Below are 14,279 nucleotides of genomic sequence, written 5' to 3'. Positions count from 1 at the left end.
TAGAGGGTAGAATGTTGAACATGGATTATTATTTTATTATAATGGTTATTATTTAGCGCCTATTTTTGTATCTTACATTCATTAAATTAACACCATTTTTTCATTTAATTGTTTAATAGATTTTTTGTATATATAAAGGATAAATTTATTATAGTTTTTGAGTTAAATTGTAGTTTGATATTTTTAAAATATATTTATATAATAAAAAATTTTGTTTAATCTTGCTTTGATCCCTGCCAACCTTTACAATTTCAGAATACGAGGCTTGCTAAATATTATTTTAATAAAAATCTTAATTAGAGCGTTTTTAATAATCAGATTTTAATATCCCTTGTTAACATCTATTTTCTTGCTTATAGGCAGTAAGAATTAAGTGAAAAAGTAATTACCCGATTAAAATAAATATTAATTTTAAAAGGTTTAATTAAATTTTCTAATTTAAAGTTTATGTCCTTTGTATGAGTTAATATAAGAATAAAATTCAAGTAATTTAAATATCATAATGTCGATATGCTGCTGGCTAGCTTATTGATTTTCTTTTCGTAGATGTAACAATACGACTACTAATTTATAATAAAACGACTACTGCTTTTTATTCCAATTTATTTCAAACATCAAATTTTTAATAATTAATTTTCGAATGATCCATTCTATTTTATATATAATATATATAAGTAATATTTTATTAATTTATTACATTTCCTTCAAACATTTTAAAGTTAGATTTCTTCAATAAACCTCTTTGTAGGTTTACGGTTTCTTGATGAACAACGTAATGTGGTATTTGTATTTGTGTTTTATTTGCTTCTTTCACTGGCACAACCATTTCTGTAACTTCCAAAGAACTTTCATGATTTGGTATAACTAATGAATTTCTTAACTGATCTGCATGCTTCCGTAATGTTTTCCCTGAAGTTTCAACAATATAAGAATAAAGTCCTATTCTTTCTTTAATTACTCCCTCTCTCCAACTATTGGTATTTTCATTATTTAACCATACAGGTTGTGAGATTTCATATGATGATGGCTTTGTCTATCAATGACCTTTACTATTTCGTGTTCAGCATTTGGTCGGATCCAATCCAGACTTGTTTTCAATTGCTTCCCAAACATAATTTTGGCAGGAGATCTCCCTGTGGAGCTATGCTCTCCCAATCGGTAGGTTGTTAAAACCTGTGTCATAGATAGCAAACCATTTTTTAGTCGTTCTATCATAGCATCAGCAGAGGTATTCTGCATTAGATCAACTTCTAACCATTTGGAGTAGGAATCGACATCAATTAGCCAATATCACGAATCTACTGGTCCAGCAAAATCAATATGGATTCGCTCTCAAGATTCCTTACCAACAGTCCAAAAATATAGAGGTACTTCTTGAATACTAGGTCTATTTTTCTGGCATCCAGAGCATATTTTGATAAAATTTTCTATATAAACATCACATCTGGGCCACCAACAATACAATCTAAAAATAGATTTCATTACATTTTCCTCAGGATGTCCCCGGTGAATCATTCCTAACACTGCATTTCTTAATTTATTAGGAATAACCAATCTCCCATTCCATTCTATATTATCACGATCGATAGAAAGCTCTTCCCGTCGATTATAAAAATTAACTATTTCTTTGTCTTTATGACGATCAAAGTTTCCCCAACTTTGCTGAATATGTATTGCTACTATTTTTAATATTAAATATTGCTTCGACTCTTTTCGTAGAATATATTCTGACAATTGCATATCATCCAAATTAATACTTCGAATATCCAAAGCATGTTTAGAATCTTGATTCTTTTCCGTGTCTAATATCGGAAGCCTTGATAATGCGTCGGCGATTACATTTTTATTACCAGGTCTATATTCTATTGTAAAATCATAAGAAGTCATCTTCCAAACTCAATGTGCCAAACGATTATTAGAAATTTTAGGTAAATCGCGTTTCTCCCCAAATAATCGCTCTAATGGTTTATGATCAGTTCGAAATAAAAATTTTCTACCATAAATAAATGATTGAAATTTTTCAATACCAAATAAAAGTGCTCGAGCTTCTTTATCAATCGGAGCGTAATGTTTCTCTGATTCTAATAAAGTACGTGACGCGAACGAAATAGGTTTTGTCCTTCCGTCTACTAATTGATGTAACAACACAGCCCCTAATCCTGAATCAGATGCGTCGCATTCCAAAATTATAGATAACTGCGCGTTATAAGGAATTTACGTTTCCTCGGATGACAATAATTTCTTAACCTCATCGAAGGAATTTTGTTCATCTTTCGACCACCGCCAAGGTACTTTCACCCTCGTTAATCTATGTAATAGCGCCGCTTTACAATGTAGATTACGAATAAATCGTTCATGATACACGAGTCCTAGAAAAGATCTAAGTTGTTGTATATTTTTAGGTTGTGCATTTTGGATAGCCTTTTTCCGGGTTAGGATGTATACTGAATTTATCAATAATCACCCCTAAAAATGAAACCGATTTTTGTAAAAATCTCACTTTTGTCAATTTCTCCTTAAGACCTGCTGTCTGTAATATGTCTAACACTATTCGCAAATTATTTATGTGCTCCTCATCAATTCGACCAGAAATAATTACGTCATCTATGTAGACACCAGTCATTTAGCAATCTTTTAGCAACTCATCCATATATCTTTGGAATATAGTAGGTGCTAATGCCAATCCAAAAGGCAATCGTCGGTTACAGATATAGCCCTTATGAGTCACTATCGTTAGTAATTCCTGAGATTCCGATTCTACTTCCAGTAAATACGCATCTTTCAGATCTATCACGGTAAATTTATCACCACCTTGGATTTTCTCTAACAAATCATCTAAGATAGGAAATGATGGTCATACAATAAACATGGATTGAGTGTAACTTTGAAATCAGCACAAATTCGAATATCGCCATTACTCTTGCATACATTTACAGTTGGCGTTGACCTCTGTACCCTAGCTATAGTCGAATCAATTTTTTCGATAATTCCTGCAGCCACTAATCGGTCTAATTCCATTTCAATTGCTTTGCGAAGTGTAAATGGTACCCTACGGGCTGGAAACGATCTAGGTAAAGCGGTATTCTTTAAATGTATTCGCACTGCAAAATCACGTATATGTCCCATCTTATCATCAAAAATTTCTTGATGTTTATTAATCAAATCTCGAATTCTAGAATTTAGTGTTATGCGACATTTTTCTTTTTCAATATTATTGACCAAATTGCGTACTTGTTTAATCATAACCTGACGAGGCATTTCTAAATTGAATTCCATAATCCATGGTAATACGAAAAGAGGGACCCCAGTTGTATTCATTATTACCACTGATAGGGTCATTGTCTGTGATCCAATTCTAACATTGACATGAGTCTCGCCCTTAACGTCTAACGGATGATCACCATATTTAATGAACTGGTTGGCCTAATTTTTGGCCGTCCAATACTGGTCCATATATCAATTCCTATCAATGACGCTTGTGCACCAGTGTCAAAATCAAATTCAACATCTAACCCATTTATCTCTGCAGTTAGTTTTGCTCGATTCTCTCGATTTTGTTGAATCTTCCAAATATTATGATGAGAATCACTTGATGACACTATTATATAATTTAAATTCTTTGATTTACAGCAAACTGCAAAATGACCAATTTTTTTACATTTATTATATGCCGCATTTGTAGCTGGACATCTCACTTCTCGGTTATGAATAAAACCACATTTATAACATTTAAGTTTATTATAATCTTTATCATTATTATATAAGTATTTTCTCTTTATCAAATGTATTATTATACTTGACTTTATTATAGCCTTTATCTAATGTAGTCGTCGTTTTAATTGTATGTTTATAATTATTATCATTTCTGTTGTTATTATCATTTATCTTATTAACAACAGGCATATTTTTATTGCCATTTCTTTGTCTGCTCGCTCAAAAGCTAATGCCAGATTAATAAATTGGAAAGTCAGTACATTATTATCTTTATTAAGACCGTTGGGATAGAGCTCTAAGATCTCTTTCCAATCCCGGTATTTCCATGCCAACCATAAACTGATCACGTAAACGCTCGTCAATATCATTAAGATAATGGCAACGCTTGCCAATTGTTCTAATTTTATCTTCAAATTCAGATATGGTTTCATTTGTTCTCCGTAATCTAACGAAATCAAATCTAGTAGCAAAACCGGTTGACATAGGTTAATAATAATTTAAAACATATCGACTTAATTACCTTAAAAGATAAAGTTTCGATCGAATCAGGATAACAAAAACGGTCCACTAACTCAATATTCTTATTGCCAAAAAATGTTAAAAATGTATTTTTATATTGACATTCAAATGGGCTTACGTTTTTTAACCGAAAACTGGCTTCCCAATGAGAAAAGTATCTTGAAATCGATGTATTGTCGAATTTATCAAATTTAATCGTAGATAAATCGTCAAATTTTTTGAATCTCCATTTAAGGAATTATTTTCTCCATTTAAGAAAATATTTTCTCCATTTATCGTCGCCATTTGTAACAATACGACTACTAACTTATAATAAAACGACTACTGCTTTTTATTTCAATTTATTTCAAACATAAAATATTTATTAATTAATTTTCGAATGTTCCATTCTATTTTTATATATAATATCTATAAATAATATTTTATTAATTTATTACAGTAGATAGTATGATATTTGCGATATGTAAAAGTTTGGTTAATGATACTACCATAGGCAGTACCGATCAAATAGCGATTTCTTTTTAGTGGACTCATGCTCATCACCTACCATCTAAAATTATTATCAAATATAAGATATAATATACAACAGAATTATATTATCTTATTTATTTCTCTAAATATTAATATTACCTGATTATCATTTAATCCTAAATCTAAATGGCTTTCCATTGTTGTTTAAAAAAATTCTAAGCTAGTTTAGTATCGAATATATACCACTACCTGTTTCGTTTTTGATTCGTTTCGTTAAAAAATAAATATTTAAAAATACACAATTGGTAGTACCCATCAAAATAAAAATTGTAAAATCGCTATATGCTCGGTACTGCAGCAAGCATTAGCCCAATATCATTGCATTAACCTAAAAGTTTAGTACTACAAATAATACAAGAGTAATATCATAAATATTCAATCATTCATTTAATTTTATTTCGTATGGGCTGAAGATGATTAAGTAAGATAAAGATTTATATATTATAATAAATGATTCAATTAAGCTCATTGGGTGAAATTAATGAAAATATTAAAAGTAAAAGGATTTTGATATAACTAAATTTTATTTTTTGCTAGTTGATATATACAAGCCAGAAAGCTGGCATGAAATATTAAGACTTCAACATATGTATTCTCAATATATTATAAATTATCTTGAGTATGCTCTTGAAAATCAATTAGAAAAAAAATTGTAAATTTTAAAATAATTACTCAAATATATTATAAAATATTAATTATTTGTATATAGATGGAAATTACTTTTTGAAAAATATATTGAAATGTTTTTTGAAGAAATGGTAGAATGCAAAAAAGTAACATACTATTATCATATTATTATATTTCAAATCTAGACACAGCAAGTTTTAATTAGTAATTTAAACCTCTTTTTGGATATGAGTTTTGGATTTTTTAACTTGGTTATATCTAAATTTGATAATAATTAATCCATTTATAATAGATGTTACATCAAGTATTCATGAATTATAATGTAGAATTTCCTTTACTGAGGAATAATAATTCATATGGATTGTTATCTAGTAATATTTTATTGGAATTGTTTATATAATTTAAAATTATTTATAATAAAACATGATTTTAATATTTTATTTTGTTATGACCATATAAAATTAATAAATGTATTTTATTTTAGCAAATTTAATTTCTGAAGAAATCAAAAATAATATCAATAAACCTTCCAAGGATACAATTATACATATGACACAATCCTGTATCCAATGTTTGGCAGATATAACTTATTATAAAGGGCATTTTGAGCATGCCTCATTTTTATTTTTAAATTCCTATATAGTTAATCCTAAAAATGGTGATAATATTTTTAGTTGATTAAATAATATATTTTTTCTTAATTTAATCTATTATTTTATAGGATATCCATTTTTTCGAGTTGCCTTGATTAATCCTAAAATTGAAGATCTTTGCACTAGAAGCTTATATTATTTTATAAGAGCCTTAGGAAGTGAAATACCTTATGTAGAAGCAGAGTTTTATGTTAATAATAAATTCGAAGAATTATTGAAGGATCATGATACACTAACACTAAAAAATGACTCAATTACCCCATTTAAAGATTTTTTGGAAATATATCTTGCCACAATTGGCTTGGCAGTTTTATTGAAAAGTTTAAATTTAATTATATCTGAATACACTTTAATTTGATAATGTTTTGCAATATAAAATAGGTGATTCTTCTCAACATCTTATTAGTAATAATATGAAGTCATATGGAAAATACTTATGTCATTATATAAAGAATGGCCTCTTAACAAAATCACAATTAATGATGCTTTATGCAATTATGATTTATTTTCATGATAATATTTTGAAGGATAAGGATATTGGAAAGGTTGTAGCCTCGGACAGCTTCTCTATTCACTCTATATTATGTAAGACTATTTAATAACAAATTCAATTTAAATATACACAAAAAATAGATTACTGCCTGCACATCCTCATATTTGAGATTTTGAAAATTGTTAAGCAGAGATAACAAATTTAATTTCTATATAGGGTAATAATTTTAGTGTATGCTCAAACACAGACCAGACACTCAGGAATTTTATAAAGGATTTCCAGCACTGATTTAGATTTTTAGCCTAGCCCAAAAAATATTTTACACGAATTGCTTCTTGAATTTTTTTTAACCTGGCCTATAAATGGCCCCATTCTGAAATTTTTTTTCTGTAATTGGGCTGGGTCATATCAATCTCTGATAATGATACTTATCATTATCTTATTTATGCAATTAACATGACTTAATTTAAAATGTCAGATGTGAATTTAAAGTGCAGACGACAATATATTTGTAGGTGAACATACATTAAATTCCATAAAAGAATAAACTGGCTATATATATACAATTATGCAATACACTACTTTAAATTTCCTGCATCAGGGCAATAATATGCTTTTTAGTTAAGGTTAGTCATTTGGTATTTGCCATCGATCCTCAATTGACCATAAATTTTGACCGATTTTAAGACATGGTATGGTATTGGCCTTATAAAAAAGTTGTTTATATTTCATGCAAATTAACAATGGCACAATCCTACTGTTTGAATAATAAACGCCTAGTCTTAAATACCTGGGGTTTGATGGGCTCTCATAAATTGGTCTCTGCTTGATCTATGTTCCCAAAATGTCTAACAACCAAACAATTTAATATTTTCTAAGCCAGAATGTTAAAACTAACCAGCACCCGTTCAGACCATACCACAATCCTAAATTTTTCTAAAAAGTAGTTAGTTGATAATCTGCTCATTTCCAGCTTATTTACTTTACTTTTTACCATCGATTATGATCGGACCATGTTCTATTATTAAAAATTAAAAATACACTTATATTTATTAATCAATTATTTTTAGTCAATTTTATTGAGAATCTGTGCAAAGTCATGGTTAATAGTAGTGGCAATATGGTACATTCTCCAATAACACCTTTGATCCATGTATTTTTGAAATGGTTGAACAAATCCAATAATCGAAAAATATTTGTTAATCTGAAAACATTTAGGCAAGATGAATACAAGTATATTCCTTTTTTTTACCTATAACGTGTTTACTAATTGAAATTTGAAAACTTATAGTATAATACAATTTAAAAAAATTTACTTGATATTTTTTTAAATTTCATTTTAACAAATTCTAGTTTTTGGCGCCTATTAAAAATTACCAAAACTAACCTGAAAAAATATATCAAACGGATATGGCCTAACATTCAGAGGGAATATAAAAGATTGGGATTTTCTTCCGAACTTTTTGACCAAATTTGTAATAGCGGCATGTTGCCCGAAGACTACTCCTTTTGGGGGTTCGTTCCTTTGAGAAGTGATGATCATGAAATGGCTTCTAAAATTGAATATTGGAATCTTAAACCAGTACACAGGCAGTTTCAAAGCTATGTTAGGAGCCTTCGAATGATACATCTTTTAGATAGCGCCTTTAAATTTTGGTTAGATTTTAGCAATCAATTCAATTTTATTTCGGATTCATTATAAGCTAACCTTTATATTCTATCAAAGGGGATAAAAACTTCATTTTTTTGGAATCTAAGAAAAATTGAAGTTTTTGTTTTTCTTAATGAACTCTATTGAATTATAATAGAATTTTTTTATATTAGCTCTGAATTATTTTATATTAGATATAAATTTTATATTAGATATGAATTATATATTTGCTTCTTTTTTTACAATAAACGCTACCTATAATATACCTACCAAAATAAAAATATGGTATAGATAAGCATCTCTACTATGAATTTAACAATTTTTTAAAATAAATATAGTCTTATAGAAGATATTGATACAACAATAGTTGAGTTAGACGAATTTCCAATAACCTTTCACCTTCCTACAGTGCCCATTAGAAACAAGATTGAAAACTTGGTACATAAGGTATTTATTGTTTCATTATTTTAACTAAAATCTATTTAATGAATTTGTATTATCATTAATTAAAAAAAAAATATAATTAGATAGTAATTTGATTATTTAACATAAGTATGGATCATATTACCTATTCAAAGAGTTCAAAACTTACCTCTTTCAATTTTGGTAAAAATTGGTTCACACATGTTTGTATTCTAGTTTTTTGATACAAAAATCAACCATTTTTAAAAGCTTTGTCACTCTTAAATATGCGTTATTAACTAAAAATGAAATACATTTAATTATAAAATTTTATATTTATAACTAATTGATAATTAGAGGGAAAAACAAATGAAATAATGTATTATATACAAGGTCATTTTACCTCATTCTATTTTCAAAATGACTAGGAGCTTTCCTACTGCTCATTTACTTTTCTTATAATTTTTTGCATAATTAGCGCAGTTACCTAATTTTCTCAAAAAATGCCGCCAATAGTATATTTTAAAAAATGTATAGCAAAAATTTTAGTTTTTCCCCTTAATTATCAATTATTGACTTAGTTATATGAAATTTACTATTCGAATTGATCTAGTTTTTAATTAATAAATTATTTAACCGCGATAAAGGGTAAGCATGGTTTTGTACCTTAAATCCACATTATCTCAAATATAATTACTAAAAGCTAACATTTTGTGTTTGTTTAACTAGGACATATGTGACGACAGGTATTTAAATCTTTATCAAAATTGGAAAGGGGTCCGCCATCTCAATTTTCGAAATTTTAATTTGAATCAGAAATAATATTTAAAAACTCATTAAATAATGTTAAAATCCTTATCAAAATGTAATACTTTAAATCAGGCGTTATATCCCACATTAGATTATGCCATTTTTTAATATAAATTGACCCCTACAAATCCATATTTTTATAATCTTTTAATTTAAATTCTCACCCCATATCCCTCCAACCTTTTAATATTGATCTTAAATTATAGCAGGACTTTTTTAATTTCAATTTAAATCCTCACCCCATACCTCGCCAACCTTTTAATATTGATCTTAAATTATAGCAGGACTTTTTTAATTTCTACCCTATAATCCCTAGCCATTTATCTATATCTCTAACCTTTTTAATTTCTACCCTGTAATCTCTAGCCCTTGATCTATATCTCTAACCTTTTTAAATTTTAATTCTACCTAGTGATCTTTTTCAAGCCCGGCCCAAAATTTTTTTAAAAAGTTTTGCCGGCCCGGCCCGAACCCTAAATTTATTTTAAAAAAATTTACTGGCCCGGCCAGGCCCGAATTTATTTAAATATAGAAATTAATTTTTATAATTACTTAAAATAAAAGGCATATGTTACATAGCGTTTAGTTTCAATAAATTAAATCAAAAATTTTTATTAAATTTAATATAAAATTGATAAATATTAGATATATTTAATAAAATTTCCAAGGTCAGACCCGGCCCGAATTTTTTAAAAAAATATTAGGCCCGGCCCGGCCACTTTGCAGATCCCTAATTCTACCCTCTTTCTTTATCAAATTTAAAATTCAAATTAGACAAGTTTGATATTGATATTTTTTAAACATAAAAATAAAAGAAATACATTAACGAATCACTTGTTTCTATGATTGCCATATTTTTACATTTAGCAAAACATCTGTAAATAATGATTATTTTATACCCGGTTGTTCATGTCATACCTTTTCTATGCAAGACATAGCATACTCTTAGTTTTAGAAGAATTAAAATTTTAAAATTAAATAGTTTTTAATAATAAATTTTTTTCCTGTGTAAGGCAAGAAATATTATAGGCAACTAATATTTATCAAACAATAACAATAATTTTTGGTTACAAAATAATTTCGCCTTGTAGGCCTACAAATTTGCAAATTTAAACGAAGATCATAATAAGCTAATAAAAATACCCCAATATTCTACCAACCCTCATTTCTCTAAAAAATAAATTATAATAAATAACTTTAGAAATTTTTTTTAGTATAACAAGGTTAATAATTATCATATAATAGAAAATTTTCCAAAAAAAAAAATTTTAATAATAAAAAAATATGCAAAACCAAAATTAGTTTAAAAAAATGTAATCTGGCCAAGTATTAAACTGACCTTTCCTCCAATAAAATTTATGGAAACAAAGTCACCTAAACCCCCCCCCCCCCCTCACTCCCTTAGGAAAATCCTGGTTATATCTATTATTGATTACTATATGAATAAAAAATTTTAAAAACATATTTTAATATCGTCTTTTTTTTCGACTGAATAAAAATTCTTTAGTTGATAAATTTCTTATTTTACAATATGGTTTTTTAAAAAAAAATAATTAGAAAAATTTGAGGTAAACAAATAGGCACCCCTTTGGAACCAAGATGTACTCCTTTGAAATTATATTTTCTTGAATGAATTTTTTCGCAAAATCTTTTTCCCTTATCTTCCTTACTTAGGACAGAAAATTGCATAACTAATAAATATAACCTGAACACTCTCTTTTGCTTACTTTCTTTATAGGGCACGGCATAAAGAATTGGTTTGAGTCATAATCTCCGATATCGTTGGTTCATGATTCCATGTAAACTACAAATTTTTTAAACCTATTAATTGAAATCGACATTCATTAACCCTTTTCTTGATGTGGATAATATAAATAATATTAATTATTCGATTTTTTTTAAACATTGCATAAATTAGTGTTGAACGCCTCGATTTTTTAAAAACGACTAACCCAATATTTTGGCCAAAATATTTTAAGCAATCCTCGAGATTTCGTTATGATATGTCCAAACATTTCTGCCATCTATCAGCAAGATTTCCGGGATTGCCTAATATTTTTGGCTAAAATATTGGGTTAGTCGTTTAACAACACTGCATGAATTGAATTTTAGAACATTTTATTAATTTATTATTATGAAATTATATAAATAAAAGATGTTACATGATTATATATAAAATCACGAAATAACCCAAACAATATAAATATCCGACCGGTTTTTTTAAACAGTTCTAGTCTTATTTATGACATTTTTATTGCTATATATTTTTTTAAATGTATTTTAAAAAAAGATGTAATTTTAAAGAAAAATTATCTAAATTCAATTTTTTTTTTTTTAAAAACAAAATTAATAATATTTACTAGCTCGCACTTAAAAAAAGCCTCTACTTTGACAACGCTCTTTCTTACCAAATAATCAATCAGGCTAGTAATCCAATCAACGAAAATATTCTTACAGTAAATTTTTATTTAAAAAATACCTTATACTATAACTAATAATAATATATTTAAAGCCATATTCAAAATACTTATCCATTTTTTAATTAGAAAGAGGGGGAAGTACCTCAACAAAATTTGGTATACAATCACGGGAAGTGCTTTGATGCGAGTAACTTAATCCCGAATAATGCGTCGAATTCTTCCGACTATCTTTTAAATAAAGGGAACTCTATCGACTCTATGAAATACGAAGACCTACCCTGCTCTAACCTAAACAACATGTTTAAGGATATTCTGCTTTCTGATCACCTGGCACCTAACGGCGCCATTTTTAACGAAAACGATATTGTCAGCAAACCCAGCGAGCAGCTTTACACTGATTTTAATTCCCAAAATTTACCGGATAATGGATCTAAGAATGTAACAAACAAATAATAAATTATTCGAAAATTTGTTCCATCTATATAATGCTTATTATTTTATGGGCAGATTTGGGATATGTGTTTTGATTTAGATATAAATAATACCAAACTTAATGCTGAATTGGATTCTAAATGGAAATTGGATTTTGACCTACCAAAAAGCTGTAAATACTATAATTAATAGTTTTAAACTTTCTTATTTCACGATATTCTTCTTAACATTTTATATATTTTATTTTATATATGATTTATTTTAACATGTAAATTGTCCAGCAAATATTTTATTTAGAAAGTCATTTTTTGACATACAAAGATTTAACAGTTTTATAATGTATTATTTTTTAAATGATATCACAGTCTGTTATTGGTGAAATATTTTATTATTTTATGCAGATCCTTCTTTTCTTGATCTATCTATGGATAAAAGCATGAAAATAAATGGGAATTTGGAAATGTTTAAAGATTTGGATGATCTCGACGTTGTTGTAAATTCAAATGGCTATGATAAAGTTGGAAAGAAAATAAAATAAATAACGAATTCTGAATTAATATATTTTTAAATTGTAACAACATTAATCTATTTATTTTTATCGCTTAAATATAATGTAATATATCTTAGTAATTTTAAGATGATTTTATTTTTGAAGTATAGGTTAAAAATTTTTTTAGTAATTTCTTCTATAACCTTTGCGCTATTCTAATATTTTAAAACTCAAATTTATTATTAAATTAATATTTAATTTATCTAGAATTTTTCGACCTACCTAGACGATGAAGCAAAATAAATCTACAAAAATAATAGTTAGTTGTCATCCTGAGGATAGATTAACTTGGTGATGGTTATACATACGACTTTGTGGAGAAAAAGACAAAATTAAACTCTTATTTAAAAAAATTAAAAAAAAACATTATTTCAACTTTGTGGCTTTTCATAATCAAGTAAAAAAAACATAGTACATATATATTTTAATAATTAAATAGTAGGGTTAAAAATAACAATGATATTTTTGCTTAAAAAGTAACGAACAATGTTATTTTTGCTTAAAAGGTAATGAACAACGTTACTTTTTACATTTGTTTAAAGTAACATTTAATATCGAAACAACACTCTTAAATATCTTTTTAAACTTTATAAAAAATTTATCGTTTTTAATGAATTTTGATCTAATTTAAAAAATATATATAGTCATCAAGACGGATTGTTAGCTCGAGGCTATCGGATTGGGCTCCGACATATATTGGTTTTCCCAAAACTTTTTTGCAGTGAAACGAAGTTTTACTTTGAAGAGCATATTTTGCTTAACTTTTAAAAAATAGTTTTATTTACTTCCTTATATTTTATGGAAAGAAGAAGAAAAGGTTATGAGGATAAAGCTATTTAATTTATATTTTTTGGGTATTTTAAAATTTATTATTCTTTATAATCAGATACTTCATTTATATATATTTTATTTAGTGTATTATGTTACATCTATAAATCTGATTTATTAATGCTTTATAAGTTTATATTTTAATATTAATAAAAATAAAAATATTCATGGACTTTGCAAGTTTTTTGTGAAATTTTATAAATGGATGGTAGCAGAGAGCTCAGGTAGCCCTGCGAAAAGCAATAATCTTTTTTGGCTAATTTTGGAAGTGGATCCTCTAAAAGAAAAGCTAAATATATGCCACTAGGGAATAATAACAAATCGAATAAGATATTTGTTTTTAATAATTCAATATTCCTTAATTAAATAACTAATAATTCCATTGATTAAAAAAGATAAGCTAATTATTGAATGTTATTAGATTATCTATCACTAAGGTATAGTCAAAAGTATAAAAATATTACAAAATATATTTAGAATTTGGAAAAATATTTATTAATATAATAATTTTAATAGTCTCACTAAACGTGTTAGATTTATTCATGACATCAATTTTTAAAAAAAGCTGTTTTAAGACCAATTTCTAATCATATCTTATTAAATATGCAGGAAATAAATGTAAAACTATTGATATAAACTCATTATTAAG

The 14,279-nt window shown here is 27.0% G+C and overlaps 1 protein-coding gene across 2 annotated transcripts; it reads left to right on the top strand.

Annotated features, from left to right (window-relative positions):
- The first annotated feature begins 5,094 nt into the window (after window positions 1-5,094).
- On the top strand, window positions 5,095-13,747 carry LOC135929544 (uncharacterized). 2 transcript variants are annotated; one of them, XM_065466174.1, is made up of 19 exons: window positions 5,095-5,185; window positions 5,229-5,260; window positions 5,302-5,416; window positions 5,474-5,537; window positions 5,577-5,642; window positions 5,684-5,762; window positions 5,876-6,049; window positions 6,113-6,364; window positions 6,426-6,629; window positions 7,608-7,770; window positions 7,891-8,193; window positions 8,527-8,635; window positions 11,764-11,856; window positions 11,947-12,007; window positions 12,062-12,258; window positions 12,328-12,424; window positions 12,654-12,769; window positions 13,010-13,199; window positions 13,447-13,747. In XM_065466174.1, the coding sequence occupies exons 1-18, from the start codon at window positions 5,178-5,180 to the stop codon at window positions 13,043-13,045; spliced, it is 2,169 nt and encodes a 722-aa protein (XP_065322246.1). In that variant the 5' UTR covers window positions 5,095-5,177; the 3' UTR covers window positions 13,046-13,199; window positions 13,447-13,747. The 2 variants fall into 2 exon arrangements, with proteins under 2 accessions (XP_065322246.1, XP_065322245.1); XM_065466173.1 differs by having other exon boundaries at window positions 5,100-5,185; window positions 11,947-12,258; window positions 13,447-13,743.
- The last annotated feature ends 532 nt before the right edge of the window (window positions 13,748-14,279 follow it).

The sequence above is a fragment of the Gordionus sp. m RMFG-2023 genome, chromosome 5 (genome assembly GCF_954871325.1).
Source record: "Gordionus sp. m RMFG-2023 chromosome 5, tfGorSpeb1-WG-v2, whole genome shotgun sequence".
NCBI classification, from domain to species: Eukaryota; Metazoa; Nematomorpha; class Gordioida; order Chordodea; family Parachordodidae; genus Gordionus; species Gordionus sp. m RMFG-2023.
This window is presented reverse-complemented; position numbering and strand designations above follow the sequence as displayed.

Excerpts from the sequence above, each read along its gene's own strand:
- LOC135929544 (XM_065466173.1), top strand. Across the intron at positions 7,771-7,890 it reads TTTAGGCAAGATGAATACAA|TTTTTGGCGCCTATTAAAAA; the intron begins GTATATTCCTTT and ends AACAAATTCTAG. Across the intron at positions 12,770-13,009 it reads ATTCAAATGGCTATGATAAA|AATTTTTCGACCTACCTAGA; the intron begins GTTGGAAAGAAA and ends TAATTTATCTAG.